Source organism: Balearica regulorum, chromosome 23, assembly GCF_011004875.1.
Source record: "Balearica regulorum gibbericeps isolate bBalReg1 chromosome 23, bBalReg1.pri, whole genome shotgun sequence".
Lineage (NCBI taxonomy): Eukaryota > Metazoa > Chordata > Aves > Gruiformes > Gruidae > Balearica > Balearica regulorum.
In genome coordinates, this window is record NC_046206.1 from 3,498,419 (window position 1) to 3,525,083 (window position 26,665).

At 58.4% G+C, this 26,665-nt stretch overlaps 1 protein-coding gene across 5 annotated transcripts in view; it reads left to right on the plus strand.

Annotated features, from left to right (window-relative positions):
- The window catches only part of BCL9L (BCL9 like), a 68,793-nt gene that overhangs the window by 35,805 nt on the left and 6,323 nt on the right, over positions 1-26,665 (plus strand). For 3 of the 5 annotated variants that reach the window (XM_075774745.1, XM_075774744.1, XM_075774743.1), the window contains 5 exons: positions 18,676-19,039; positions 20,738-20,860; positions 22,377-22,587; positions 23,382-23,466; positions 23,891-26,285. In XM_075774745.1, the coding sequence (XP_075630860.1) occupies positions 18,739-19,039; positions 20,738-20,860; positions 22,377-22,587; positions 23,382-23,466; positions 23,891-26,285 (3,115 nt within the window). In that variant the 5' untranslated portion in view covers positions 18,676-18,738. Of the gene's footprint in view, positions 1-14,433; positions 14,599-16,567; positions 17,585-18,675; positions 19,040-20,737; positions 20,861-22,376; positions 22,588-23,381; positions 23,467-23,890; positions 26,286-26,665 lie in introns of those variants that run through there. The other 2 variants (XM_075774748.1, XM_075774749.1) reach the window with 2 other exon arrangements.

Here is a 26,665-nt window from a genome sequence, read left to right on the forward strand (position 1 = left end):
CCCACGGCCCCGGAGCGGCTGCAGCGGCAGGCGGCCCTACCGCACAACGCTTTTCCCAGCAGATGCAGGACGCCTCGGACGCAGCGGGTTGCCCTGGCCTTGGCCATGCCGCCCGGCGGGTAGATGGCACCTACCTGGGGACCCAGCCCACCATCTCTAGCCCTCGAGGTGGCTGGAGGGGAACCAGCCCTGGAGCCTTTCACCGCGCTTCTTTTCAGACCCAGCGGTTTGCCGGGAGCGGTGCTGTGGCGGGAATCTTGGCAGCGGCAGACCGGTGCTGCGCCTCGCTCTGCGCCGAGCCCCCTGGGCGCAGTGTGGCAGGGAAGCCATTTTCCTAAACACGTCTTGGGCCGGTCTAGAATCTGTTCGACACGCAACAAAAAAGCACATTCATCCCAATCCCCTTCTCTCCCCTCTCCGAGAGCTGGGTTTTGTTTTTAAATCTATATGGCAGGCGACCAAACTGGCTGAGTCAGTCAGCTGGCTGGCCACCAGAAGTAAAAATGCGGTTTTGTCCCCTCCCTCGTTTCCCCCCCCCCTTTCCCCCCGGATTTTTCTCCTCCTTCACTTAGCGACAGTTTCATGTATTGACAACAAACCTCTTTCTGCCTCCTTCTCTCTCGGGAGCGGGTCAAGTGGAAGCTGGTTTTTATTTTCAGAATCGGTCTAGGGGGAGAAGGTGCAGGATGGCAGCCTGGTTTTGCCTTCTTGCTCCTGCCTGCAGTGTTGCTGCCTGCGAGGAGGGGGAGCTGCCCGCTGCGCCCGGGCCTTCACAGGCTGATGGCAGCATCCGCTCTCCTACGGGCAGTTAGATGGAGGGATGGAGAGGTGAAGTGAGGAGCGAGTGTCCCTCGGCCACTGGCTCCCAGGAGCCGTGCCGGCCGCGGGCTGGCTTTCAGGGGGCAGGAGGAGGCGAAGCTTTGTTCCTGGGAGTTTACAAATGCCGCCGGCTGCAGTGGCGCAGGCGTGGCTGGTTGAAACGCGCCCTGGAGTGGGCTCTTCCGCTGGGAAGGTGGGAGCCCGCAGCTCTCCTGCGTGAATGGCCCGACATCTCGTAGAGGGGCAGCCAGACACTTGGTTGTGGAGCGGGGAGCAGGAGTGTTTGGCCTCTGCCGGCGGGCTGCGTGGGCAGCTGGCCGGCTTTCAGGCGCCTCGTGCTGTCAGACTGCGCACGACGCTTGTATCTTGGGGAAGGGGGCACGGGCGTCTTCCTGCGGGCACTGTTGCGGCAGGGTGGTACAGGAGTTGTCTGCTTCCACTATGCTGGAAGTCGTCACTGGTGAGCGCTTGTATCGCTCCCCGCAGCGGGGGGATCGCATGGCTCTCTCCCTGCCTGCCGCACCGAGCGCTGGGTTGAAACGGGTGCACCGGGGCACTGGCACTTGGATGTGGACGCAAAAGGTTTGAGAACCCCAGCTTGCCACTGGCAGCGTTCCTGGGCCTCCGCTTTGGTCTGTTAATTCCCAGGAAGCAGCGTGCCGGCTTGGGAGCTTAGCTTTCCCCTAGGCTTTCAGGGAAGCCACCCGTCACTGTCCCACCTCGTGCTCCTGCCACACGTACCCCTGTACCCAGACGTCACTGGGCTTGGGCAGAAGCAGGATGCCTGCACAAGGGGCAGTTTTCTGCCCCGCGGTTCCACCATCAACATCTTTACTCCCTCTGCATCCAACTTCTGTGGGCAGCTTTGTGACCCGTTCCCAGGGTGGAGGGGAGATGGCACAGGCAGGCGTGATCCGAGTACAGCCAAGTCGGCTCGTTGCTTGTGGCAAGCCCGCGTCCCAGCCTGAACTGCGTGACAGGTCGTGGGGTCTCGCTGTGCGTCCCAGCTCCCGGGGGGAGGGTCACTGGGCGCCGGAGCGCGTGGCACCTCGCAGGAGTAAAACTTAATGAGCAGACAAAGGAGGCTCCTCGGGCGAGTGGAGTTTTCAGATGCAAATTGGCCAGTTGGTTTCAGAGACAGATTTTCTTAATTTGTATGTTGATTTTTTGCTATTTCAAATGCATAAATTGCAGCAAATGCTCCAGCCTGACTCTGGCTTCTGTGTACTTCAGCAAGGGGGCTGCATGAGAGCCAGCAGCCGGTTGGCTGCTGTGAGCCATGCGGGTATCTGAGGATACCCGCACTGGTCTGAACTAGTTTGCTGCTTCCTCCATCATACATCACCGCTCAGTTGCGAGACATACTTCCAAGGCAGGAAAGGCAGGGAAGGGGAGAAATTGATTTACTGGTTTTTACTTTAGCAGGAGAGGATGCGATAGGCTAAGAAACGTAAAAGGCAAAATAAATCCTCCAGAATATTTTGCTCCGTTGAAATGAAGGGAGCTTAAAGGTGCACAAGGAGACTTGAGAACGCAGCGGGGAAAGGTGCCGGTGAGCTCCTGGTGAGGCTGAGCCTCTTTGCCACATGTGACATGGGAAACGGAGACGTGAGGGGAACGATAGCTATCTTAGTCACTAAAAGACGTCTCTCTGCACACGTAGTTGTGTGCCCACCTCTTCTCCCGTGGTCGGTGGCCCTGCCTGTACTATGCAGCTGGAGGCGGCTATGAAAACGTTGCAGTGTGCGTGCGTCTGCGGTTTGTGCGGGAACTGAGATAGCAGGACAGAAGCAGTGAGGAAAAGCGAGAAGGGCTGCTGGGATCCGGTGTTTGTCGGCAGAGATTTCTGGGGCTGGAAATGAGTACAGGGCAAGGGGTGCTGCAGCGTTTGCTGGGCGCTAAGGGAAGAAGCTCTGAGATCAGGAGGTAGCTGCTGGGGATGCATCTCCTGCATTCGTTTGTGCCTAGTCCTCAGCCTGTCCTCGCTTCTCTTCTCTTCCCCGTCCCTTAAGAGCTTGTGCCCGTAGGGTTGAGGAGGTGTGGGAAGAGGAGAGCTCTGTAGCAATACCCGGGTGTCTCTCTGATGGAATAACTGCGCCTGACGTAGCCACGCTTTTTCCTTAAGCTTATTTGCGGTCATTTGCTCAGCAAATGTCCGGGACAGAAGAGCAGAAACCCGCAGATTGCTGGCACCCATGGCCGAGTGCTGCGAAGTGGAGACCGTTCTTTTCCACCAAACGTGGAGCCCGCCGGGGGCCTGAGTGGGTACAGGAGCTATTTGTGTGCAGTGCTTGTGGAAGTTGTCCATGTTAGTGGGTACCTACTCGATCCTGGTGCTTGGCTGTTTGCTTTTGCTGGAGAGAAGGAGACAAGGCTTGTCAGTTCCATGTTGTCCCGGTCAGTGTCATTTTCTGGTTCTCAGGCCCTTGCCTGGTTGGGTTGCAAACCTGCAGGGATCTTGGAATCCCATTGACCTTTCTGAGAGAAAGCGGGGGGGAATAATCCTGAAATGAATCTGCTGTTTAAGTCCTTCTCACCTTGTGACCTGAAACCTCTGACAAACCGCCCGGACTTCGGCCCTAGCCGTGCTGTACTCCTCAAAATGCCGGTGCTGCCTTACAGCCGTTTGTAGCGTTCCTCCGCCCAGCAACGTGGTTCTTCACGGGGGAGTAGAGGAGGGAAGCATCCCCGAGGGACTACTTAACTTCTACACCTGCTTATGTTCTGCTCCCCAGGCAGGTGACCGGAGTTTGGCACAGTCTCTCTCGTCACCAGGAAAGACACTTGTAACAAGGTCTGACCCATGGGCAAACTTTTAAACAAACACAAACTCCTACATCAAATCAATACCTGGATCAATGGGGTTTTTTTTTTTCCCCCTCTGTCAGAAACAGAGTATAGCTATGTTGACTCCATCTGCTGAGGCTGTTTCCCAGCCCATCTCCCTGTCAAAGGCTGAAATGAAGAGCTGGAACATGAAGCCCTTTCCATTTATGTTGTCACCTGAGTTTAAGGTGTTACCTGCATTTTAGGCTTCTTGGAGAGTCTTGCTTGTAGTTCTTGGAGCTAGCTGACTGTCTCAAGTACATCAGAGGGGCGAAAAAGACTGGGCAGCTTGGCAAAGCCTGAGCAAAACTGCAGTGGTACGTACTTTCTGCCCTGACCTTCCTACCTGTCAGGTTCCCTTTCGAATGCTTTTCCTTAGGGAAAGCTGAATGACACTTCAGTAGCGCAGCACTCTGGTGCAGCAGCCTTGGACCCCTCCACCAGCCCACGTGTGCAGGTACAGTCTTGAGAGAGCCCACCGCAGTGTTTCTCACCGGTGGGCTCTGTGTGCGCGTGTGTGTTTGGTCGAGGAGGCTTAGCTCTGCGTGTGCCGCGTTGTGGCAGGCATTCCTCGCCGCAGTGCCGGGGGGCGGGGGGGGAGTGGGTTAGTGACTGGCAGAAACGGAGCGCCCTGAGACAGCCCCGTCCCGTACTGCAGCCAGGCGCTTCTGCGTTTGAGGCTTTGTCTATAGTTTTACTCGGTCTGGAAGGGAGAATCACTCTTGTGGAACTAGTTAGAGATGAAAACCTAGCTGCTGTCAGATCCTCAGGCTGTCGTCACTACATGGAGGATGGACACCGGTCGTCCCCTCCCTGTTGTGGCTGTGCGTGCACGTCGCCCTGCGATGTGGTGCCAGCAGCCCGGGCCGAGCTTCTTTGCGATGATCCCTACTGAATAACGGGTGTTTGAGCATGAGCGCGGTGCTTGGCACAGAGCAGGTGGACAGCACTGTGCCCTGAGGATGCTCGGGAGGATGCTCTGCTCCTGGGCGATAGGTCTGGATTTGGGAGCTGACAGCTCGTTTCCCATTTTGCCTTGCGAGCGTGAGGACGATCGTTGTCTCCCGGATTTGCCCGCCTGGAGCGAGGCTGCTCGGCTTGGCAGTCGAAGGGGTGAACTTGCCGATGTCTTTAATATTCGGAAGGAGCTATGAGAGACTCGGAGCCCACTCTGCTCCAAGAGAAAGCTGTCACGTCTGCAGTAGGAGCCTTGCCCCGGCTCTCTCTTTGGCACGCTTGAGGAGATCCTGCAAGCCCCAGCTGGATGCGAGCAGGGTGGTGTGCCTTCGGCCTCACGCAGATCAGGCTTTACTTGCTTTCGCAGCGAGGTTCTGGTGCCTGGAGGTGGGGTTGCTGAATTTGCTGAGCCAAGCGTTGAACAAGAGGACTGCCGTCCTCCTTTCCCTGCCGTAGAGTAGGCTTGCTCTCTGGAGCACGGTGCCAGGGCCTGGGGACAGCAAGGACGCCTGTCACAGCGCAACCTGGTTGACGCTGAGGCCAAGCAGGGCCGGGCTGCAGCGGTCGAGGTGCCTGTCCGTGTCCCGCGGCGCTGCCGTCCCGCCAGGGAAGAGGGCACGGCAGGACTGCTGTTGCATCCACTGGTAGAGAGGCTTCCACGTTCTCTCACGCCCACGCGCTGGTACAAACGCGCACACGCGTACCAATGCAGGCTTGTACCGGCGTGAACATGCTCATGCGGATTCACATGGATCCGCGGTTAAGCAGGCGCACCCACGCCAACATGGATGCAAATAGCCCCGTGCTGGTGCGGGCCTGCTCGCCGTCGCAGAGGCAGACGTGTTCATATTCGCACAGCTCCAGGCTTGTGCCGGCACAGGCGCACGCATGCATGCTCCTGCACTCACAGACGCAGGCGACAGAGCTAAGCCACAGCGCCGGTCTATTTTTGGGAGCACTCCTAAGAATTGTGAGCGTGTTTCAGATGTTAGAGTCTTAGATGGGGGGAAGCTAGAACAGATGGCTGGAGGGTTCAGAGCAGCAGCCCTGCTGAGAACAGATATTTATAGGCAGATTTAACCCTTGTGTGGTCTCTGGAGCCACGTTTAAAGGAACAGCGTCTGAAGCGAACGTCGTGGAGCCGAGCCGTGACCTCTGAGGGCGTGCTGTCCTATCTGGTTTCTGTGAGCCGATTATCAGCGTAGTCTGGAAATCCCGTCTATGCTCTACCTCTTTCTCGAGCGCAGGGACGCAGCTTTCCCTAGACCATAGGGCCTGGTTTCTACAAGCCTGGGTGAAACTGTGCCGGTCGTGCTTATTACTCGCTGTCCGAGCCGGGGCAGCGGGTACCGAGGCTGCCCTGTGCTTGCGTGACCAGCAAAATGAGGACAAAGATTGTTTTGTCCCTCTTGCCCTGAATTTTCTTTTCTTTTCTTTTCTTTTCTTTTCTTTTCTTTTCTTTTCTTTTCTTTTCTTTTCTTTTCTTTTCTTTTCTTTTCTTTTCTTTTCTTTTCTTTTCTTTTCTTTTCTTTTCTTTTCTTTTCTTTTCTTTTCTTTTCCTTTTTTTTTTTTTTTTTTTTTTGTTCCCGCCTCTCTTTTTGCCAGAGGTTACCCAGATTCTTCCTTTTCCTTGTTGGAAGGGGAGATTGTGTTTCCTTTCAGGCATGCCATCTTGTAAAGATGCACAGATTAAACCCTGCCCCGTCAGATCCGTCAGATGTTTTTACCTGCCCTCGTCTTGGGCCCTCTTGCTTGAGTATTTAGGGAAGAGCAAAATCCATCTGCGGGCTGCGCTGGTTTGTTGAGCAGAGCTGGCTGCAAAGTGGGGAGCACAGCACGTTTGTGTTGACAGATCTATTTGTAGCCCTTTCTTTGAGAGCAGCCAGCCTCCTGTTTGGGACCTGAAGTAGTGTTGTATTTAACTTGTATAGTGTGTCTTGAAGTGGGCTTTGGCAGAGCTGAGTAAGAGCAGCAGGAGAAAGCGATCTGGGGGCACGGAAGAAAGCGATGCCCTCAGGTGGGAAATGTAAAGAAATGACAGAATAGTTATCTGGGAGTTGCAGGGGAGAAGGCTCCGGCTCTGAAAGCACGAACCGGGGTGCAGACCTGGGGAGCTGCGTGAGTCCGCTCAGGCTGCTGGTTAGCCCGGCTCTGGGAAAATTAGGGAGCAGAGCTAGCACGGGACGCTGGGAGACTGCATAAAAAAGAAATGGAGATGGGGACAGCTGGGAGAGTTGGTGCTGCCCGGTCAGAGAATTGTGCTGGCATGTATTTGTGCTGCTGAAAATGGGAAGCTTGAGTCTAGTTGTGAGACGGGGGAAGAAGCTGCGGTATCGAGTGGAAAAGGGCGCATCTCCTACGTGCGTCGGCAGCCAGTCCCGTAGGGTTCAAGCTGCGGAGGTTGGGCACAGCGGCACACATCTGAGCTGCACCTTCTCCCTGTCCGGTCTTGGACTAAACCAGATGTTTGGGGCTGCACGCCGCAGCGTGAGGGGTCCCGGGGAGGCAGCGCCTACTGGTGGTAGGGGGATGTTTTCCACTTCTCTTTGCGCTGCTACGCTCCTGTGGATAAGCCAGAGCTGCTTCTGGTGCTGGAGGCAGCACGTAGCAGCTCTAAGTCGGGCTGTTAGTCCAGAGTCAGGTCCTTGGCCAAGGGTTTCACGCGGGCGCTCAGTGTACACTTCAGTGAGCCGAGTCTGTTGTTGTGTACCCTGGTCCCATGCCCGAGGGGGCACGAGGCTCTGCTGGAAAGTCTGGGAGCGTGCCGGTGCCGGCCTTGCCTTGGCGTAGGGCTTCCCAGTGGTGCTGCCACTGTGGCAGGGATCGGCCCTGTGTCTTGGGGGTGTGAATTCGGAGCATCCCAAGTTCTCTTTGCACCGATGTGCTGGGGCTGGGAGATGCAAATCTGTAGGAGAGCGGGAGTATGTTGGAGCTGCTTGCTGCCTTGCTTATTCTTATGAGTTTCAGACCGTGGAGGCTTGGAAAGCAGTCGCTGTTGTTTCCCCCCGGCCCTGTGCCACGGCTGTGTTCTCACTGCTCACGTGTGTGTCAAGCTGAGGAGTTCTCAGGTTTCCCAGAAGCTCTCGGTCCCCGGTCAGCACTTGCACCCGCCATCGAAATGTGACTTTGGGGTGAGGAAAACCTGGTTCCTCCTGCTCTGGTCCCCCTGCAGCACATCCTGAGAGCGCAGCTGATCCTGCTGGAGACCCAGGTGCGGTGCTGGCAGCGCTCGGCAGCCGGCTCGCAGTCTGGTCTGCTGCATGCTGGTGTCGGCTGGCAGCTCTGTGCCTGTCTGACTGCATTTTGTACCCAGACAAATTGGTAGGAGCGAGGTTGCTCGGCAGGGCCACCGGGCACGCTGGCGTGGTGTTCCTGCGGCTGGGCTGGCCCTGATTTCTGCCAGGGCCCATGGGAAGGGCCGGCAGCCACCGCTCTCCTCCTACCTGAGTGAAGGAGAGTGCGTGGCAGTAACGACCCACCCAGTGGGTAACTGCCAGTCCCAGGGATCTGCCCACACTTGCCTGGCCTCCCACAATGGCCCCATTGTTCCTGAGAGGGCAAGGAGGAGGCTGCCTGCAGCTCCCTGGGCATCGTTAACCCTCTGCCTGCCAGCTGCGGGGTGTGCGTGGAGCAGGAGGTCTGGTGGGCAGGTGGAGGAGCTCCTGCCACCCTTGGGTACGCAGAGGGGAGCTGCGGGGGAGCACCAGCATCTCGCTGCCAGCCACCTCCGAACCCGCCGGTTGCTGCTGTTTTGAGGACAGCTAGCACACGCCCGTGGTGAAGACGTGCACGGAGAGACAGGGCCCCGCTGAGCCTTGATTTCCTCTGACAAGGCGTAGGGAGGCTCTTTGCCTTCTTCCAGGCTGCTCGCTGCCGTGACCTTGCTTTGGGAGCAGCCCCAGCGCAGCCGCCAGCAGCTGTGTTGCTCTAGCCCCGACACGCGTGCCGGAGCAGGACGCGTCTTTAGGAACGGGACGTTTGGGGTGTCGGGGCGCTAATTCCAGCGGCTGAGGTATCGGTGTGGAAGCTGTTTAAAGCGATTCCAGTCTGATCAAAGTGCCTTCTTCCTTCCTGTCCTGTAACGTGATCGCGGACCAACGAGCTGCTCGTGGCCTGCTGTGGCTTCTGGTTCCTGTTGTTGTAGAGGCCCAGCCTTGGAGGGCGCAGGCATGCCTCACTGGTGTGCTCACGCTGCCGGGGTGCAGGCTCGGAGCCAGAGCCTGGTGTCTGTGTGCCCAACAGGACAAGTACCCTGTCGCCGGCTAGAGGAGCTGGACACCCGTGTCCCTCTTTGCTGGCCGGGTCAGCGCTGCCTGTCTTTTGGTAGCGCTGATGCTTCCCTGCAGCTTTCTGCCATGCTTGCTTCCCCATCAGCTGACTCCAGGGATTATAGGGCTGCCTCAGCACCCCTGCTCTGTCACAGATTTCCTCTCCAGAATCCGTGGGATGAGGGAGAGGAAGAGGCATTTTGGCTGGCATGCCAAGACTGTGTACGGGAAACTTTCTGGCTGTCAGTCTTCAGAGATGTCGATCCCGGCATGTCTCGTGGCTTGCGAATCGGCTCGGTAATCCAGACGGTCGAGAACTTTGAAACCTAATAGATACTGTGCAAGCGTTGCCAATTAGTTCTACTGCAAACCCCGCTGCTAATTCACTTATATCGTAACCTAAAGGGTTACCCTGCTTCCAAAACGTCTGTTATCTCTGCTTCTCCCACTAGGTAGCCTTTGCGCTCTTCCCCCCTCCTTCATGCCCTGGTCTTGGTTAATGCAATCACTTTTCCTTTTGATACGTTCCATTTTTTTAAAATAACGGCGTTAACTAGAGTTGAGCGTGGAGGGCCAAGGGCCGAGCTAGGAGAGCTTGATGGCCCCAGTTACTGTATGAAACTGGCAGAGCTTGATCTGGTTGAGCCCGGACTCAAACACACACACACGCCCCCCGCCAAGGGCTGCAGTTAGTGAGATGGGACGATTTCTGGCTCTTTCTGCCTGTTTCTAGAGGGGTGGTTGGAGGCCAGGGTCAGGGTTAGGTCATTGTGTCTCTGGAGGAGCTCGGTGAGCTGCGGGGGAGTTCGTATAAGGGCAAAATAGCCCCTGGGACCTGGGGCTAGGTCGATGGGGAAGGCCATGCCTTTCTGCCCCCACTGAGTGGGAGAAGCTGGGGAATTTCAGCTCGAGGTGCGGAGGAGGCTTCTGGGAGGTGAAGCATGGTGAGGAGGTGGAGCAGCTGCCCTTTCGGGGTGCGCCGTGGGGAAACCCCTCTCCGGATCGGTGCAAGCCCAGACTCTGACGGTAAAGCCAGGTGGGGAGCACGGGCTCCCCTCTCCTCAAGGTCTCTCCTTCCCGGGAGTCCCAGTACTGCCCGCAGGCAGCTGCCACCGCTCAGCGGCAGGATCTCCGCTGCCCGCGCTGATCCGATCCGCGCTGGGGAAGGTGAAGGGTTTCCCAGGGTGGAATTTCCTGCGAGGCAGATGCGTGGCCGCTTCCCCTCTGACCTTAAACCCCGATGTGCCTTAGTCATGATGGCATGCAAATACGAGGCGACGGGGTGGGGGCTGGAGAGAGCTGCTGGGAAAAGGAAGTGACCTCAGCTGGGGTTTAAATATAGAGCCCAGGCGCTGCTGCGTGCTGGGCCTGGTATTTATAATTCTGGAGGATTGCTTGGCGACTCTCTGCATCTCTTTTGCAGTCTGGACTGGCAGAGGGCAGTCTAGGGGCGAGGGGCTGGGGCAGCCGGCCTTGCTTTCCCCTCTCTTCCCTGCACGTCTCTGTCGGCTCCCCCTCCCCAGGTGCGCTGGGGTACGTACGTGTGCTAACGCACGCAGACGCAGCGCTGGAATCTGGGTGGTTTGCTGGCCCACAGGTGCTCCAGGCTCTGCTTTTTGCACAGGTGTCCTTTGTGGGTTGCATTTGGTGCCAGGACTGGGTGCAGGAATGGAGCCCCACTCTTCCCCAACTCATGTTGATTTCGAGAGCAGGCAGAGAACCCTGGGACGCTGAGTGATCTGAAAAATGTGCATAGTCAGGTCAAAGTAGGGCTGTCGGACCAAGCCTTCCTGCGCGTGGCTTAAAATGTCTTACCTCCTGTGCTGTGATCCTCTTCAAAGGCTTGTTGCACTGCTGGTCGCACCGTGCGGTGCAGCTGGGGTACAGGGCGTTGAGAGGTGGCAGGGGTGTCCCTGCTACGAGGGTTTCCTGCCGGGACTCTGTCTGCAAAGATGATGCCCTTCTTCAGACTGGAAAGTGGCCTGAGCTTGCATTGTCGGGCTCACAGGGAAGGCTGTTGTTTTGGGGGAGATTTTCTGGAAGGTGCTATAGGATATCTAGCCCTCACCTGCAGCATGAGCATGCAACAGGCATCTCGGTGCTGCCTTTATCTGAGGAAGTGGGGTGTCTGCTGCAGGGAAACGGTGCATGACTCTGCCCTCCAACACACACACACCCCCGCACCCTGCGGAGCCCTCTCTCCACACCCCAGCCCTCGCAGTAAGACCCTGGTCTGGGCGCAAAGTCCCCGTGCCAGCCTGGGTGCCTCGTCGGTGGCAGGAGGTGCGGCGAGTTTGCCAGTGCTCGGCCCTGGCAAGGCTGTGGATGCCCTGGGTGACGGTGACACCTAGTGGCTTTGTCCCACAGTCTCCACCTCAGGCCCAGAGATGGGGCGCTGGGTGCGACACCCCGGAAAATCTCCTGGTGATTCTGGACACCCGGCGTGAAGCTGGACCAGCGCACGCAACAGACCCCGCAGCGCTCGGGAGCCCTTATGTCTCTGGCTTGGAGACAGCGCACAGAGAAGGACCAGGCGTGATGTCCTTGTTGACAATGGCTAGTCCGTCACGGAGCCCTGCAGAGAGAGACTTTCTGCTAAAAAGAAGAGCAGAAACTATCGTATTAAAAACTATCGTATTAAAGCTGGGGAGCTCCTCGTGAAGCTCCGGCATCTCTGGGTTCCAGTCTTGCACACTGCTGGCGTCTCACGGGCTTCATTAGTTACTGCCAAAGGATCCTAAAGCACTTACTGAACTCTAAGACACGGCTGAAGGACCCTCCTTATAGGCTTAGCTGCATCAGGGGTTTACCTGCCACGCGTGACTCTAGGCAGGACTTGCTCCCTTGTGGTATTTGTGGGAACACTGGTTTCAAGGTCTCATGTGCGAGCCCTGCTACTCAGGAGAGCCGGCGTAGCAGAGGACAGCTCACCAGGTAGACTTTTAAGCATTACTGACCTCATCCCAGGAACCCTAGTGCACAAACACAGTGGGAATCGCCCGAGGAGATCTTTTAATCCCATGTAGCAACTGCACAGGGAGGTCCGTGCTGTGGCTGTGCGTTGCAGCCTGCAGAGTTACCTGCCGTAATGGTTTTCCCAGGGAAACTGCTCCCTTCGTGTACAGGTGAACTTGTCTTCGTGCACCCCAGCACACTCGTGCTGTTGTGGTCCAGGACAGTCTCTTGCTCTGAGCTGCATATGATGGGACAGCCGGCGCTGAGCGGTTGAGGGGGTCAGATGCGCGGTGCTTGCTGCAGAATTGTTTTGTGGGATGTTGTTGCGGGAAGAGATCCTGCCTCGGAGGATCCTGCCTCCCTGAGCAGCAGCAGTACCTTTGGAAGAGATTTCTGGCTTTGCTCCCTGACCTAGTAGATGCCGTTACACCACCGCAGCCTGCCGAGCCGCAACGTGCAGGTACCCTGCACGTGGGGCACCCGGCGCTTCCGGCAAGTCTCTCGCTGACCCGTGCCCCGCAGGTCGGACGAGCCGGTGTACAAAACAATTCCTCGTTATCGTCTCTATAGAGCCGTGTGTGACTGTCGAGTAATGTCTGGCACATGCAGGGTTTCTGTAGGGAGCGTGCCAGTTGGATTCGGAAGCTGGAAGGATCTGCAAATTTGGTGATAGACCTGGAGGCTCCCTGAGCACAGGACAGGAAGCTGCTCAGCGGAAGAGCGGGAGAAGCTGTTGAGCTGAGGGCAAGGAAGTGCTAAGAACAGTTCTTCTAACACCGATGGATTGAAGCTGCGGTGGGAGAAAGGTAATAGGGTGCGGGGCAGAAAGCAAATGGCATTCCCGCTTTACCTCGCCCTCTCCGAGCCTCAGTTTCCACCCGTGTGATGTGGGGATGTGTGTTTCTAGGAGGAAGGGAACATGAATCTGAGGTTCTGTCCTACTAAAGACCTTTGAGAGTCGTGGCCAAGCAGCCCTGCTGAAATGCGTCGTTCCCGAGGCAGCTCCAAATGGCAGGAGATCAGCAGGGCCTGCCAAAACCTCTCTGAGAACTGGTAGGATTCAGCAGAGCATTAGGTTCTCTCCGCAGGTCTTTTAGAACCCTCCCATACAGCTTGTGAGGGTGCCACCTTTTCCAGCATGTGAAGGGGCGTGAGAAGGATCCAAGAAATGAAGGGAAGACAAAACGGGCTTTTTTCCGGGCTATCTGTCTGAGGGTAGAACAAGAAGATAATTTCATGACGCGTTCAGAACAGACGACTCTTGTCAGCGGGAGCGTTGCCCTGCAGAACTCCCTTACCTCCCCGTGTCCCTGAGTCTGGCTGGCCGAAGCGAGGCTCAAATGAGAACAACTTGGGCGAGCGCTTCCGTGCCGGGCTTAGGGAGATGCTCCTGTAATCGTTGGTTGCTAAATAGCATGCTGGCTTGGAGCTGCGCTTGTTGGGCTCGGGTGGGTTCCAGGGCTCGTCAGGCTGTTGGAGCCCATCGCTGACTCTTGGCTGGAGCTGGCTGGGTGACAGCAGTGCTGTTTCACTACTGTTTTTCAGGGTTTTGTTTCTCACTGGAACAAACTCAAAACCCATTGAATGGTCTTGCGAAAAGGATTGTTTTGGAACAACCGTTTTTGCATGGAAAAGGTCAAGTTTCTGATTCTGGTCTTTTTCTCAAATCAGAAATGATCCAAGAGTCTTGGACTTCAGAAATCTCGCTTCCGGAAAGTTTGTTGTAGTCATTGCCTCTGTGAAATACTCTGACATTAATGAAATAATACGGTATTTCTTCAGAAGTGTTCCAACCCCTTCTGCTGTTAACCCTGGGAGGGCTGGTAGTCTAGGAGTGGTGGTGGGCAGCGTGCCCGTGATCTCGTCCAGGCTTGGGGGGAGAGGTATTTCAGGAGGGGGCGGCGGGTCGTTGAGGTCTCTCCTTTTGCTGTTCTCTGCCTAATGCCTTTCTTCACGAAGGCCTTGAGCTTGCTTAGGGCCTCTCATTTCCAGAGCCAGGGTGTTCCACTTGAGTTTGTGGTGGTGTCCACGGGACGTTTTGGATCGGGCTCATCCCAGGACCGCAGCGTGTAGTGAGCGGGTGGGGGCTTACCAGCGAAGGTGATGTGCTTAGAGGGCGTTTGCAATGGCAGCCTGGTCTTGTTTTCTTTCTGGACTGACCCGGCGGACAGGGGCCGGGTGACTTTCTGCTTGTTGCGTCGCTCTGTCACGACTCACCTCGTCTCCTGCGTTGGGTGTTTGTGAGCTGCGGGGCATGTCAGCTCAGGAGGCCCGGGTTCTTGGTCCTCGCCGTGTATGCGCAAGTCAGTAGTCATCTGGGTTTCGCAAGAGCTGTCCCCAGCATCTGGTAGGTGGGAGGTGCGGGGAAGCTCCTTCCTTTTCGAATCGTCGTGACTCCAGTTTCCCCGCTTCCTCTCTCGCCCTTTCTCCCGATAGAGATAGCACGGCAGCAATGTCAGCCAGCACCGAGACGTGGAAGCTGCGGGGCAGGCAGGCTGGCGGCCGGGAGGCTTTCCTGCCCCATCGGGAAGCCGGTGCGGGCTTCGCATTCTTGCGGCAGTGTTGGGAATCACTGTTATCGTCTTTTGGAGCGAGCGGGAGCGTGATTCACCAGAAAGTCCTCTGGGAATGCAGGGGGGTTTCAGGTTTCTTGAGCTATCAGCTAGTAATTCCGGCATTGGGAATATGTCAGCCCAGTCTCTCCTGGCCCAGAGCTTCCTCCTCCCCCTCTGCTGCTGTTCAGACCGTGCTGGAGGAGACCTACTGAAAGCAGGTTTTGTTGTTTTGTTTTGAGGTTTCTCGTCTGCTAAGGTCCCAGTCTTTGATTTAAAGCTGTGGCTTTTCAGATGTACCAGGCGCAAATACTCTCCCTCGGCATTGAGATGTAGCGCTTCGTTCAACAGATATTTTTTGTGCCTTCCGAGCCTCCCTCCCCGCATGAGGTAGGCTGGGTTGTGTCCCCCCCCCCCGTTTAATGGCGGGGGAATCAAGGCACTGAGAAAGAGTACGTCTCGCTCAGGGTCACTCATGGAATCGGTGGCAGCCGGGGGCAGAAGCCAGGAGTCTCAGCTCCTTGCTAGAACCACTGGGAATTAAGTTTGCTATTGTCTTTAAAACTGCTGGGCTGGAGTGGGTGTGTTGCTAAATTGCAGAGGGAGCCAGATTTCTATGCAATCTCCTTTTTGTCATGTTCTTTTCAAGATGTTTTGGATCGTTCGTCTCCCCGTATCTACTTTCTAATTAGTTCTCTTCTGTGGCCCAGATGTGTGGCATGCCTGCTGGAATCTAGTTTGAATCTAGGGGCGTGTGCAGGGAGCTTACAGGAATCGAGATGCCTATCGGCGTACTGCAACCAGACAGATGGGAGGCCGGGGTGGATCCCCGCTATGCATCTGCAACAGGATCCAACTGTTGCTACTCCCGAAAGCAGAGCAGAATCCACAAGCAGCTGCTTCTGGCCTTGCTCCCGTTAGGATTTGCGAGGGGTGCGCGGTCAGTCTCAGTCACGGCTGGAAGGGGAGGGCTTCCCAAGGTCGAGCCAGGGTCCCCCCCGTGAGCCCAGGGGGGGCTTTGCATCCTGCCACTGGCCGAGGCAGGGCGTGGGATGGCCTCCCTGCAGCACCAGCCTACTCCCGAAACGAAGGAAGAAGATAGATGCCCTGAAAACGTAATGTTCCGGAGGGACTTGGCGGCCAGTGGGGCTCACCCACACTGCCGGCAGCGCTTGAAGGTTTCCTTGTGGCGGCTGCTAGGTCCTTTGGGATCGATGCGTGCGTCCCCTGCCATCTGACCTGCGAGCTAGAGGGATGGGAGTGCATCTCGACCGGTGGTCTCTGGACTCTGCAGGCGAGGTCCTAACGGGGCCCCGGTTTTCTTTCTTCCTCCCTCCTCAGGGTACTCGCGTGCCCGTGCTATGCTGTACTAGGGTTGTGCTGCAGTGCTGCTGAGCATTCTCGTTTTCGGTGAAGCACTTTGGGATCTATTTCGAATGCAGTATGGCGTCCGTACAGATGTGCCACAGGCAGGCCCGCGTCTCCCAGCCGATTGTTGATAGGGATGGCGGTGGTAGCACCGTTTCGGCTGGTCTAGCCGCACCCTGGCGTCAGTCGGTTTGTGACCCTCAGGACTGCGGTGCAATGTGTTGCAAAGATTGCCGAGTGCGGCGCAGCAGGCGGGGGCTCTGGGCCACCAGCAGCGGGAGCTGCTGCAGGGCTTGCTTTCTGGAATGCTGTCTGGCAGCAGCCTCTTCCAGCGGGGCCGAAGGCTCCCTGCGGCTGGCCAGCCAGCGGCTGTAGGCAGCGTGTGTGCTTAATGCTGCAGCTTGTGCCATATGGACCTTCTCCTCCTCCCCGCTTGCCCTCTCCATGTCTCCTTCCCCGCTCCGCTCCCCTCCCCCTGCGAGCGGTTTGACAGAGCAATTGGGCAGGCACTGGGACGGCAGCTCTGACATAAATCTCTCCTGGTGTGGAATGAGGGGTATAAATATCCAGAGAGTGATGTGATCTTTCCAGCTGCTATTAATAGGTCCCCGGAGAACAAGAGCGAGCGAGCGAGACTGGCTGGCACTTAAAGGGCTAGCAACTCCCTTATGTGCTGTGAAAATTAATCAGCGCTGTGGCTCACCATCTTCCTCCAGGCTAGAGCAGAGCCCTCGCCGAGGTGCGTGGGGAGGAGGCGGAGGAGGAGGGAGCAACTAACGACTCGCTAGTTAGGAAGCGGTGATAGGCCAAGCTGTGCACGAACGATCCCTCTAACTAACTAGGAATGCCTGGGCGGGCTGCGCGGTAGCGCTGTTTGTGCAGGCTGCTCTCGGTCAGTCGGTCGGGCGCCGCGGCGTGCCAGCCAGCCCAGCCACCGGCTCAGCCTTGCCTCACAGGGAGGCAGGTGCCGAGAAGTCCCTTTTGCGGGCAGGGAACTCGCTGGCGGCGGATGGCAAGCTGCAGCCTGCGCCGCGCGGCGGTCGCCGTCTTTCGGGGATTACGGGTCTGCCGGGCGCATTCTGCTCTTTGCTTGCGTGCCGTTCTGGGTACGGGTGTTTCACCCTAGCAGAGCGAGCGCTTGGCTTTTGCCGATGGTATGCCTTCGGGCCCGCCTTCGGCAAGCCAGGAGCAGCGCGCGTAGTGCTGCTGAGCTCTTGTGGCGCTATTTAGAGATGCGGGGTTTGGTCTGGAGCCAGTCCTTCCTGTCCCTGGGTGGCAGAAGAAATCTGTGCGCGGCATCTGGCCTGCTCAGTCCAGATGGGAGGAGCAGACCACGGGCCCAGTAACCCCCGTGTGCTGGGAAATTGCCTGCACACAGGAAAGGTTGCGCCGTCACAAAACACATAGCAGATGTAAGCAAACGGGGAGTAATACCTCATCTTCCACGAAGACCTGGTTTACTCTCCTCCCCCCCCCGCTCCCCAAGAAGTAGAGAAGACTCTGACGGGCAGCGGGGTCTCTGCAGCTTGGGGGTCGCTGGCCAGCCTAGCGAGGAGGCTGTAGCAGAGGAACGCGGGGCCCCGATGCAGGAAGAGTTACATGCTCTAGATGAAGAAAGCTAGCAGTAGTTCTCATGGGGATGCGCGTGTCTCTGCGCTGGGACTGTCTCCGAGGGCTTAGCAGCGAACGTGGCTCTGGCCAGGAAGAATCGGTGCGTAAGAGCTGTGTCCGAAGGCCAGGGACGTCCTCTGCCCGCTCCGGTAGCCCCTGAGGTGAGGCTGGCTGATGTCCCACACCGCCTGTGCCACGTTGAAGAAGGCTGCTTGCTGCAAGTAGGAGGTACTCGTAGGCCAGGAGGGACGCACCCTGCAATAACCAGGGTTGTCTGTTGAACTGAGGGTTGGTAGCAGCCTTCCAGAACGCGCCATGCGCTTGGGTATCGTGGAGCCGCATCCCAGTCGCATATAACGTCCGTGCAGAGCTCCGAGGGGAAGAATCCCAGCGCGAGCCTAAGAGGCTCTGCCAAAGCAAATAGATCTTGCGAGGAGGGCTGCTGCAGCGTTGCTCAGCTGCATGCACATCCTCCAGCCCAGAAGCCTGCGCACTCTGCCCTAACCGCTGCTTCCCTGGAAACGTGCTGCCTCAGCCTGCGGGGCTATTTGGAAAGCTGGGCTGGGTCTGGAGCAGGAGAGCCTCACCCTGCTATCCCAGCAGACCCGTGGCACGTTGCATCATCCTGCTGGGTTGGAAGCTGCCACTGAAGTGGACGCTCCCTCTCACCCAGGGCCTTGGAGCAGGCGCTAGAATGGTCCCTCCGGCCCCTGGGAGAGACAGGGATACCGCTTAGCCGACGAATGCCTGCGCTTCCCGGCTCTGCCATTGCCTTGTAACCCACCGCCGCCTCAACCGTCTCGGTCCTCCCCTGCCCCATCCCAGCTTTTTCTTTATAGGCTAGCACCAGGGCCGTTTGCTGTCTGCTCAGTTGTCTCCCGTGTGTTTTGCAGAGCGGAGGAAACTGGTTTAGCAGCACAAGGAGTCCCTGAAACCAGTAGGGCACCGGATTTCTGTTCAGGGTCACAAAGTTCCCTGAGAGCAAAAATAGTTCTAAGGATCCTTCTGCTCACCAAAGGGCCAGGCTGGCGTGGAGCACCCCATTCTCATCATGGCCTTGGAAACGAGGACTCTCGTGTCCGTGCCTGGGTGGGAGCTTGCTGCTCGCCCGCACGCAGCTAACTGCGGAGCAGGATCCTTTGCTCCAAAGGGCCAGGGCTAATTCCTGGCGTGAGCGGCTCTGGGTGATGCCTCACCGCAGGCTTTGTCTGGCCCTGGGACCAAGCAGCAGCCCCAGTGCCCCGGCCCTGGGCAGTGCCCTCGTCAGCTGCGGGCACGCAAGGGGCACCGCACTCACTCGCCGCCCTCTTCTCTTGCAGGTTTCTGACCGAAGGGCCTGGGAGCTCCCTCCACTGGCGCTGTGGGAAGCTTTAGCCAATCCAATGCACCCTGACAACAAACTGCCCAGCCATGGCAAGGCAGGCAGCAGCGGTGCCCCAGCCCAGCACCACAACGTGAGCCAAGCACCCACCTGCAACCTGGGCTCTAAGGGTGTGGGGGCGGGCAGCCATGGCGGCAAGGCCACTCAGATCTCCCCTGGCAACTCTGGACTGAAAAACAGCCAGAACACTGTCCCAAACTTCAGCTCCTTGAAGGGCAAGGTGAAACGGGAACGAAGCATCTCGGTGGACTCCGGAGAACAGCGAGAAGCCGGCACCCCTTCGCAGGACGCAGAATCAAAAGGTAATGCTCTCCTAAACCTTGCCTCAGCACGTCCTCCTCGCAGTTGCTCCAAGCGACCTGGCAGGACCTGGGATGGGAGCAGCTGTGTGAGCACCTTGGGTTTCTGTGCCACAGCTTCTGTCCGGGCTTGTCCTGGCTGCCTCTGCGGTTTTGGGACCAGAGTGGCTGAGCATTGTCTTTACATTTTGTTCCCTAAACTGTTTGTTACACTGACAGTCTGGGACTCTGGTTCTTGCGGGCTACCGAGGCCAGCTAAGCAAGAGCGTGCTTCACTGAAGCTACACCCAACCCCTCTGCTTTGCAATGTGCAGACTTTCAACTCGGGACCGAGTTGAGTTGTTTTCTGTCTCCTTGCTGTTGGCAGAGAGCTGCCTTTGTGGTGTTCTTGCAGCTGCCTGACGACTCGGTCGTGGTTAGCGAGGAGGTGCTGTGAGGGTCGCTGTCTGAACAGTTCTGTGGTTTCGTCAGCGATGGATGACTCTTGTGTTACAGCACGTGGCTTCTGGAAAAGGGCTGAGTCAGTGCTTCCAAACCCTCTGGCTTCCCGGTCCTCACCAGCCTTCCCTGTAGCCTCTGGCGTTCCACCGTGCTCTGTGTTCGGCGGCTGCGTGGGACGCTTGAGGATCTTGCCGGGGTGGGGGGGCGTTGTCGGAGGAGAAATCTCAGTGGTGCCCTTGGTTCCAACCAAGACTCGCACCTGGCCACCTGAAGTTGCGGTTCCCAAATGCAGAGCCGCTGTTCTGGCTCGTGCCCCAAAGCATTTGGTTTCGCAGCCAAAGCCGTGTTACCTGACTGGCTCGGGCCAGAACCATGCCTTGGAAGAACGGGTAGAACGTGCCCGGACAGACCTGCTGCCCCCAGGAAAGCTTTCTCCCCATTGCGTTGGGGGTTTGCTGCATGCCACCAATCCTAGGCATTTGTAGCTTTGTCCCAGTAACTGGCCTGTAGCCCAGGCATCCACAGGAAAATTATTAAGACGGCTTGATCAGGAATGCCTGAATCTCCTGCGTTCCTGCTGCACTGCGCTGACAGATCACGTGGATGTGGCCCAGAAACCACTAGATGATGTAAAAAAGGGAGGCCAGACAGTGTTATATTAGAGTTACAGCACAGGACTGGAAGTTACCCGTCTTGTGTCTGATTCCTTTCCCCGTGTTCCTGGGTGTCTTTAGAGCTGCATCAGCCCCATCTGAGAAACGGAGGGAGCATCCAAGTTTACAGAGGGCATAAAAGCCCTTGCCTGATTGATGTCTGCAAAGAGCAGAGTCTGTCCCTTGTTCCTGCAAGGGACGTGAACGTGCCCTCCCGTTTTCCATTTTCAGGTTTTAATTGCTAAGTCGCAGACCCCCTAAATTTAGGGTTGATGCCCAAACCTCCCCGGTTTGGAATTACAGTTGGACACGTCCTGTGTTTGCAGACCCCTTTCAGACAGTAAGAAATACATCTCATTCTGAACCGCTGGCTCTCACAGGGGAGTCTCACCGGGTCTGGCTGCAAAGACGAGGAGTTCAGACCTCAGCGGGCGCTTCGGGACCTTTCCCGGGGCTGGGCAGATGCTGGTGCAAAGCTGCTCGTGCGACACGTGCCGGCTGGGTTGACAGTGCCGGCGTGCAGCAGGCAGCTGGGCAGGCAGGGCCCCAGCCTTCCCGGCCCCTGCCAGGTCTCCTCGGCTCTTCTGATGGCTCTGTCCCTTTGCAGGTGAGGTGGCTCCCCGTAGCAAGCGGCGGTGCGTGCTGGAAAGGAAGCAGCCGTACAGTGGGGACGAATGGTGCTCTGGGCCGGACAGCGAGGAGGACGACAAGCCCATCAGCAGTGCCCACAGTGAGCATCTACCTCCTTACCAGCTCAGAAGCGTGAATAAAGCCAGGTCCCTCCTGCAGCTCAGCAGGGCAGATGGCACGGCCACCTCTAGCTTTGCCTGCCTGTGCTGACTTAGCCGGGTGTGCGGCATGGCGGGCCATTGCAGTTGGCGGTCCTTGCGCTGTGAGAGTGTTCGCGGCCGTGCAGTGAGGTGTGGGACCTGTTTTGTGGAGATGCTGCCCAGATGCTGGAGGGGAAGGTGTCAAGGTCGGATGTCCCTGCTGTACATTGCTCTAGCCACACCAGCGGCAGAATTACCGTCTTGAAAGCGTGCCTGGCTTAAATCTGGTTAAGCATGCCTACCGTGGTCACAGCGGCAGCCAGACCGCGCGATGTGCATTGCCCTTGTCGCAACAGCTACATCTGTGCCAGGCCGTCCACCTGGCTCTCTGCAGCTGTGCTTTAAAGGCAACTGAGGCTAAAGAGGCTCTCGAGGTCTTGACTGCGGTTCAGGCAGGGCTGAGCTAGCCAGGGTGCGCACCTACGCAAACTGTAGGTCTCTCCTGCTTTCCAAAAGCATCAAAACTCTGATTTTTATTTTTATTTTTTTTGTATCTAGAGTTCAGTTTATTTTCAAATGGCAACAGGGAGAATATCTGAGAGAACAGGGCAAGGTCCTGTGGGGCCCTAGGGCCGCAGCCGATGGAGAACATGGAAGCGTGTAACACCAAGTAGAGGGTGGCCTTCTGCCTGCCAGTGCACCGTAGCCATCCTCTCCAGGATGTTCCCTTGTGGTCCTCTGCACAGTCTGCAGCCCTCATGGGAAGGGATAGTGCCGCCTCCCTGTCGCAGCCTGCTCCAAGATCTGCCTAATTAGAGCTGGTCCAGGTGGGGCTGTCCAGGGGCAAGGGCGGGCAGCGAGGCAGCGCATGTGTCCTCGTGCCGGATTTCCGGTGGTTTCTCTCTGCTTTAAATGCTGCTGGGCCGGGGCCAGGCTGCTGGCAGTGGGGTACAGAGGGGCTGCTGGGAGGTCCGTGGCCAGAGGCTGGCGGGAGGAGAACCGGCAAGCCTGCCTTGGGAGGCGTCGTGTGAGGAGCTAGGCAAGAGGAAGGCACTGCCTGCTCCTGCTAATCACGATGCTTGTCAATATTCATTAGGAATATTCTCTAATAACAGCTGACAATTAATAGTCACCGCTCCAGTGGACAGCATGCCCAGGGTGTCCATCCGGTCCAGCGGGCAGGGAGAGGAGGAGAGCCCCGGGCCCGTGCTGGGGCCCCGGGAGGAGGCGGCCCCGGGGCAGCGGCCACCCAGGCGGTGGGGGACAGCCGGGCGGGTGCTGCCACCTGCCGCTGGCCCGGCCGGGCAGCGGCTCTTCCTCTGCCCCGAGCACGGCCGTGCCCAGCCCTGCCGCCCCGCAGGTCTCTGCCCCGGCTCCCTTCCTCCTGCCTGCGCCTTCCCGCCGTGCAGGCAGCAGGGGCTGCCCGGGCTCTCCTGCCACGCTGGCTTCAGCACCTTCTCTCCTGTGCTCCCGCAGATTGTAATGTAGCAGATCCTGCGATGTCCACGGCCTCGCAGCTTGGCCCAGGGTCCAACCCGCTGCCGAACCTGAACGAGAGCGGTTCTTCCAGCGTGCCCCACGGTGCTGCCCCTGGCTTACGGTCAGACGCCGCAGGAGGCGGAGGTGGCGGGACAGGAAAGCAGCCTTCACAGTTCGTTTACGTCTTTACAACGCACCTTGCTAACACGTAAGCAGTAAACCCTGTAAGCAGTAAACCCCGTGCGTCCTCCGCTGGCGCAGGGCTGGCCTGTCACACCTGCCTGCTGCGTGCTGTGCTTGAGTACGAGAGAGCTGGGCAGACCCACGTCGCTTTGGTTGCACAGAGCGGCTCCCCCTGCCGAGGTTCAGGAAGTTTGCTGGCAGCTACTGCTGGTGGGCAAACCTTGTCTTAAATGCGCACTTCCTCCCAGCGATGCCCAGCGCTGCGTTCTGCGACACGCGCTGTCGAGTACATCTGGTCAGCGTCCAAGGAAAAGATTCACCCAAAGCAGTATGGACTGCTGGTCTGATTCGGAACTACCTAAGGGGCTGGCTGTCACGGGGAGTGCCGTCTAACACTTGGTGTTCTCCACTCGATTCCTCCCTTCTGTCTTGCATTGTCTCAGCCACGGAGTCTTGGCAAGGCTGTTGAGTTTTAGCGCTCTGCTATACCACAGGTTCGGTGTGGTAGGTCCCAGAGCGTCTCGGCGGCAGCCACCTTAGGGCGGCAGGCAGCAGCAGGCGCAAGGCAGAGTCGAGTGCCCGTCACGGGACGTGGGAAGAGGGAAATTCCAGGGCAAGCGATCGTCAGCTGGGGAGCCTCACCGAGGCCTGTGCAGGACACGTGGGAGGACTCTGACAGTATCCCCCCCCCTTCTCGGTGTCCTCCAGAGATTTTCCTCTTCCCGCAGGGCTGCAGAGTGGAGGTGGCGCCTGGGGCCTGGGATGGGTGGGATACGGGGCATGATGCCTGTTCTCGAGCGGTTTGTGCTCTCTCCCCAGGGCTGCAGAAGCTGTCCTGCAGGGCCGAGCTGACTCCATTCTGGCCTACCATCAGCAGAATGTCCCACGGGCAAAGCTAGACCAGGTATACCAGCTGTGAACCAGACACCCCTGTTGGCACGTGCTGCTGACCGCTGACCCTTCCCTTCTGATGTGGCCGTTCCCCCCCCAGCTCTTGGCTCAGCTGTGGAGGAAGGGGTTGTCAGAATGCCCTTCCAGTGGGGAGGGAAGCCGCTTTCCTGCGGAACCTCTTTGGAGTGAGTCCTGGCTGCTGTCAGCTGTGAAAAGTTTGGGACGGGGCACGGTATGCGGCCCCGCAGCCACGTGGGCAGAACACCTGATGGTGCCTTTCCAGGGCCTCTAATAGGGCCTGCTTCTTCCCTACAAGGAACGAAGGCCACATGCCATGGGGCATGTTTTTGGGACAGAGGGGTCTCCCGCAGGGTGCAGGGAAGAATTACCTACCCAGGGGTTTTCCTGCTCACGTTTATTTCCCTTTTTCCTGCCAGGCACCGGCTCCTAAAGTGCTGGGGGTTGCTGAGCCGCTTCCGATTAACCCTCCCGCGGCCAACACGCCGCAGTCCCAGGCACCGGCACCTCAAGCGAGTCAGCCGCAGCCACAGCCTCCCCCGCCGCAGCCCCCGCCTCCGCCTCAGACCATCAGTCAAACACCTTTGCCTGCGCCAAGCAGCCTGCCCCAGGAAGGGACAAGTGAAGATGTCCGGAGGGATCTGACTCCCAACTCTTTGGGGAACAACAGCGGCAGCAACCAGCCTGGAAGCAACCACCCAAATACGCCCACCGCGTCTGCCAACACCATGCAGCCCGGGCAAGTGGACTCCTCCGCCACGTCCAGCTCCAGCCTCCTCGGGGAGGGCCCGGGTCCGGGGATGCCGGGGAACGGGCAGGCAGGCCTGGGTCCCAGGAACCCCATGAACTCGGAAGGGCTCTCAAAGGAGCAGCTGGAGCACCGGGAGCGCTCTCTGCAGACCCTGCGGGACATTGAGCGTCTGCTGCTGCGCAGCGGGGAGGCCGAGCCCTTCATGAAATCCAGCCAAAACGCGGGTGAGGGCGGGACTGCCCCTCAGCCGCAGGCTGCCCCCGCCCAGCCCCCCGCGCCCCCCGCCAGCATGAAGAAGTACGAAGAGCCTCTGCAGTCCATGATCTCCCAGACCCAGAGCCTCGGTGGGCCCGGTCTGGAACACGAGGTGCCCCACCACCCAGGCCCTGACATGGGGCAGCAGATGAACATGATGATGCAGCGGCTGAACCAGGACAGCCTGACACCAGAGCAAGTGGCCTGGAGGAAGTTGCAGGAAGAGTACTACGAAGAAAAGCGACGGAAAGAAGAGCAGATCAGCATCCACGGCCGGCCCATGCAGGAGATCATGATCCCGCAGTCGATGGGGAGCATGATGATGCGTGGGCCCCCGCCACCCTACCACAGCAAGCCCGGAGAGCAGTGGCCGCCGGGGATGGGCACCCAGCTGCGGGGACCCATAGATGTGCAGGACCCCATGCAGCTGCGGGGAGGGCCACCCTTTCCGGGGCCCCGGTTCCCTGGGAATCAAATGCAGAGAGTCTCCGGCTTCGGAGGGATGCAGAACATGCCCTTGGACGCTCTCGGGCCCATGAACGCCATGCAGAGGCCAGTCAGGCCCGGCATGGGATGGAGTGATGATATGCCTCCTATGGGAGGCCCCGGGAACTTTCCACAAGGCACCCTGCCCTACCCGTCGGGGCAAGGGGACCCCGAGCGGTTCATGAACCCCCGTGCCAGGGAGGAGATCCTGCGGCATCAGCTGATGGAGAAGCGCCCGGTGGCGATGCAGAGGCCCATGGGCATGTCCGGCAACTCCATGAGCCAGGGCATGGAAATGGAGAGGATGATGCAGGCTCACAGGCAGATGGATCCATCCATGTTTGCTGGGCAGATAACGGGGGACAGCCTGAGCAGTGCCCCAATGGGAATGGATTTTGCAGGCACTCGAGGGATGCTGAGTCCCCCTATGAGTCAGTCGGGCCTTCGGGACATGGACACGCCCATGGGCCCTGGTAACCTCAACATGAACATGAACGTCAACATGAACATGAACATGAACCTCAACGTCCAGATGACCCCGCAGCAGCAGATGATGATGTCGCAGAAGATGAGGGGCCCTGATATGATGGCCCACCAGGGTATGAGCCCTGAGGAGCTGGCCAGGGCGAGGGCTCAGAATGGCAATGGCAGTGCAATGCTGGGGGGACCCCAGAAAATGATGATTCCCTCCCAGTTCCCCAGCCAAGGACAGCAAGGCTTCTCGAGCGGGCAAGGGCCTTACCCCAACATGCCCCAGGAGATGGGCAGCGGCTCGGACATGTTCAGCCCTGAGCAGGGCGCCATGCCCGTTGGGAGCATCGGTGGCACCACCAGGCTCAGCCACATCCCTCTGCCTCCAGCCTCCAATCCCGCTCCCACGCAAGCGGGGGGGAACCTGGCCAACATGCACCCAGCACCTTCCCGGGGGCTGGGCCGCCGGCCCTCTGACCTCACCATCAACATCAGCCAGATGAACTCCCCCAGCATGGGTCACCTCAAGTCTCCCACCCTCAGCCAGGTGCACTCGCCGCTGGTCACCTCCCCCTCTGCCAACCTCAAGTCCCCACAGACGCCCTCGCAGATGGTCAGCATGCCACCTTCCAACCAGTCCGGACCCCTCAAGTCCCCCCAGGTGATGAGCTCCTCGCTTAACGTCCGGTCTCCAACCGGCTCGCCGAGCCGCCTGAAGTCCCCTTCTATGGCCGTTCCTTCCCCTGGTTGGGTGCCGTCTCCCAAAGCCACCATGCCCAGCCCAGGAGTCAACCAGAGCAAGCAGACTCTCAGCATGAACTCGTCTACTTCCATGGGAGGACTGGATCAGGGTATGCCGGGTATCTCGCGCGGGAGCGCGCCTGCCTGCTCGGTTTTGGCGAGCGTGCGGGCGGTGTTTCTCTCCAGCCCGCGAGGAGCGGGGAGACTCTCGCGCCTGCGCATGCCCTTAGGTCTCACCGAGCGAGTCTTTTTTTCCCCGGGAGTGTCCTAGCAGGGCCTTTTTCAGGTAGACGGGAGGGCGAGCGGAGCAGCTTTTTACTTCGAGCCTGGCTCACGCTCTGTGACACGGGCAGCGAAAGCCGCGTCCGTGCTGGGCAGTTGGGGGCAGTTTGGAAGTCTGTCGCCGTCCTGGAGCCTCCTCAGAGCCCAGAGGGTGCTGGGCTGTGCCAGCTCGGCGTTTCGCGGCCTCCGCTGGTCACTGCCGTCGGAA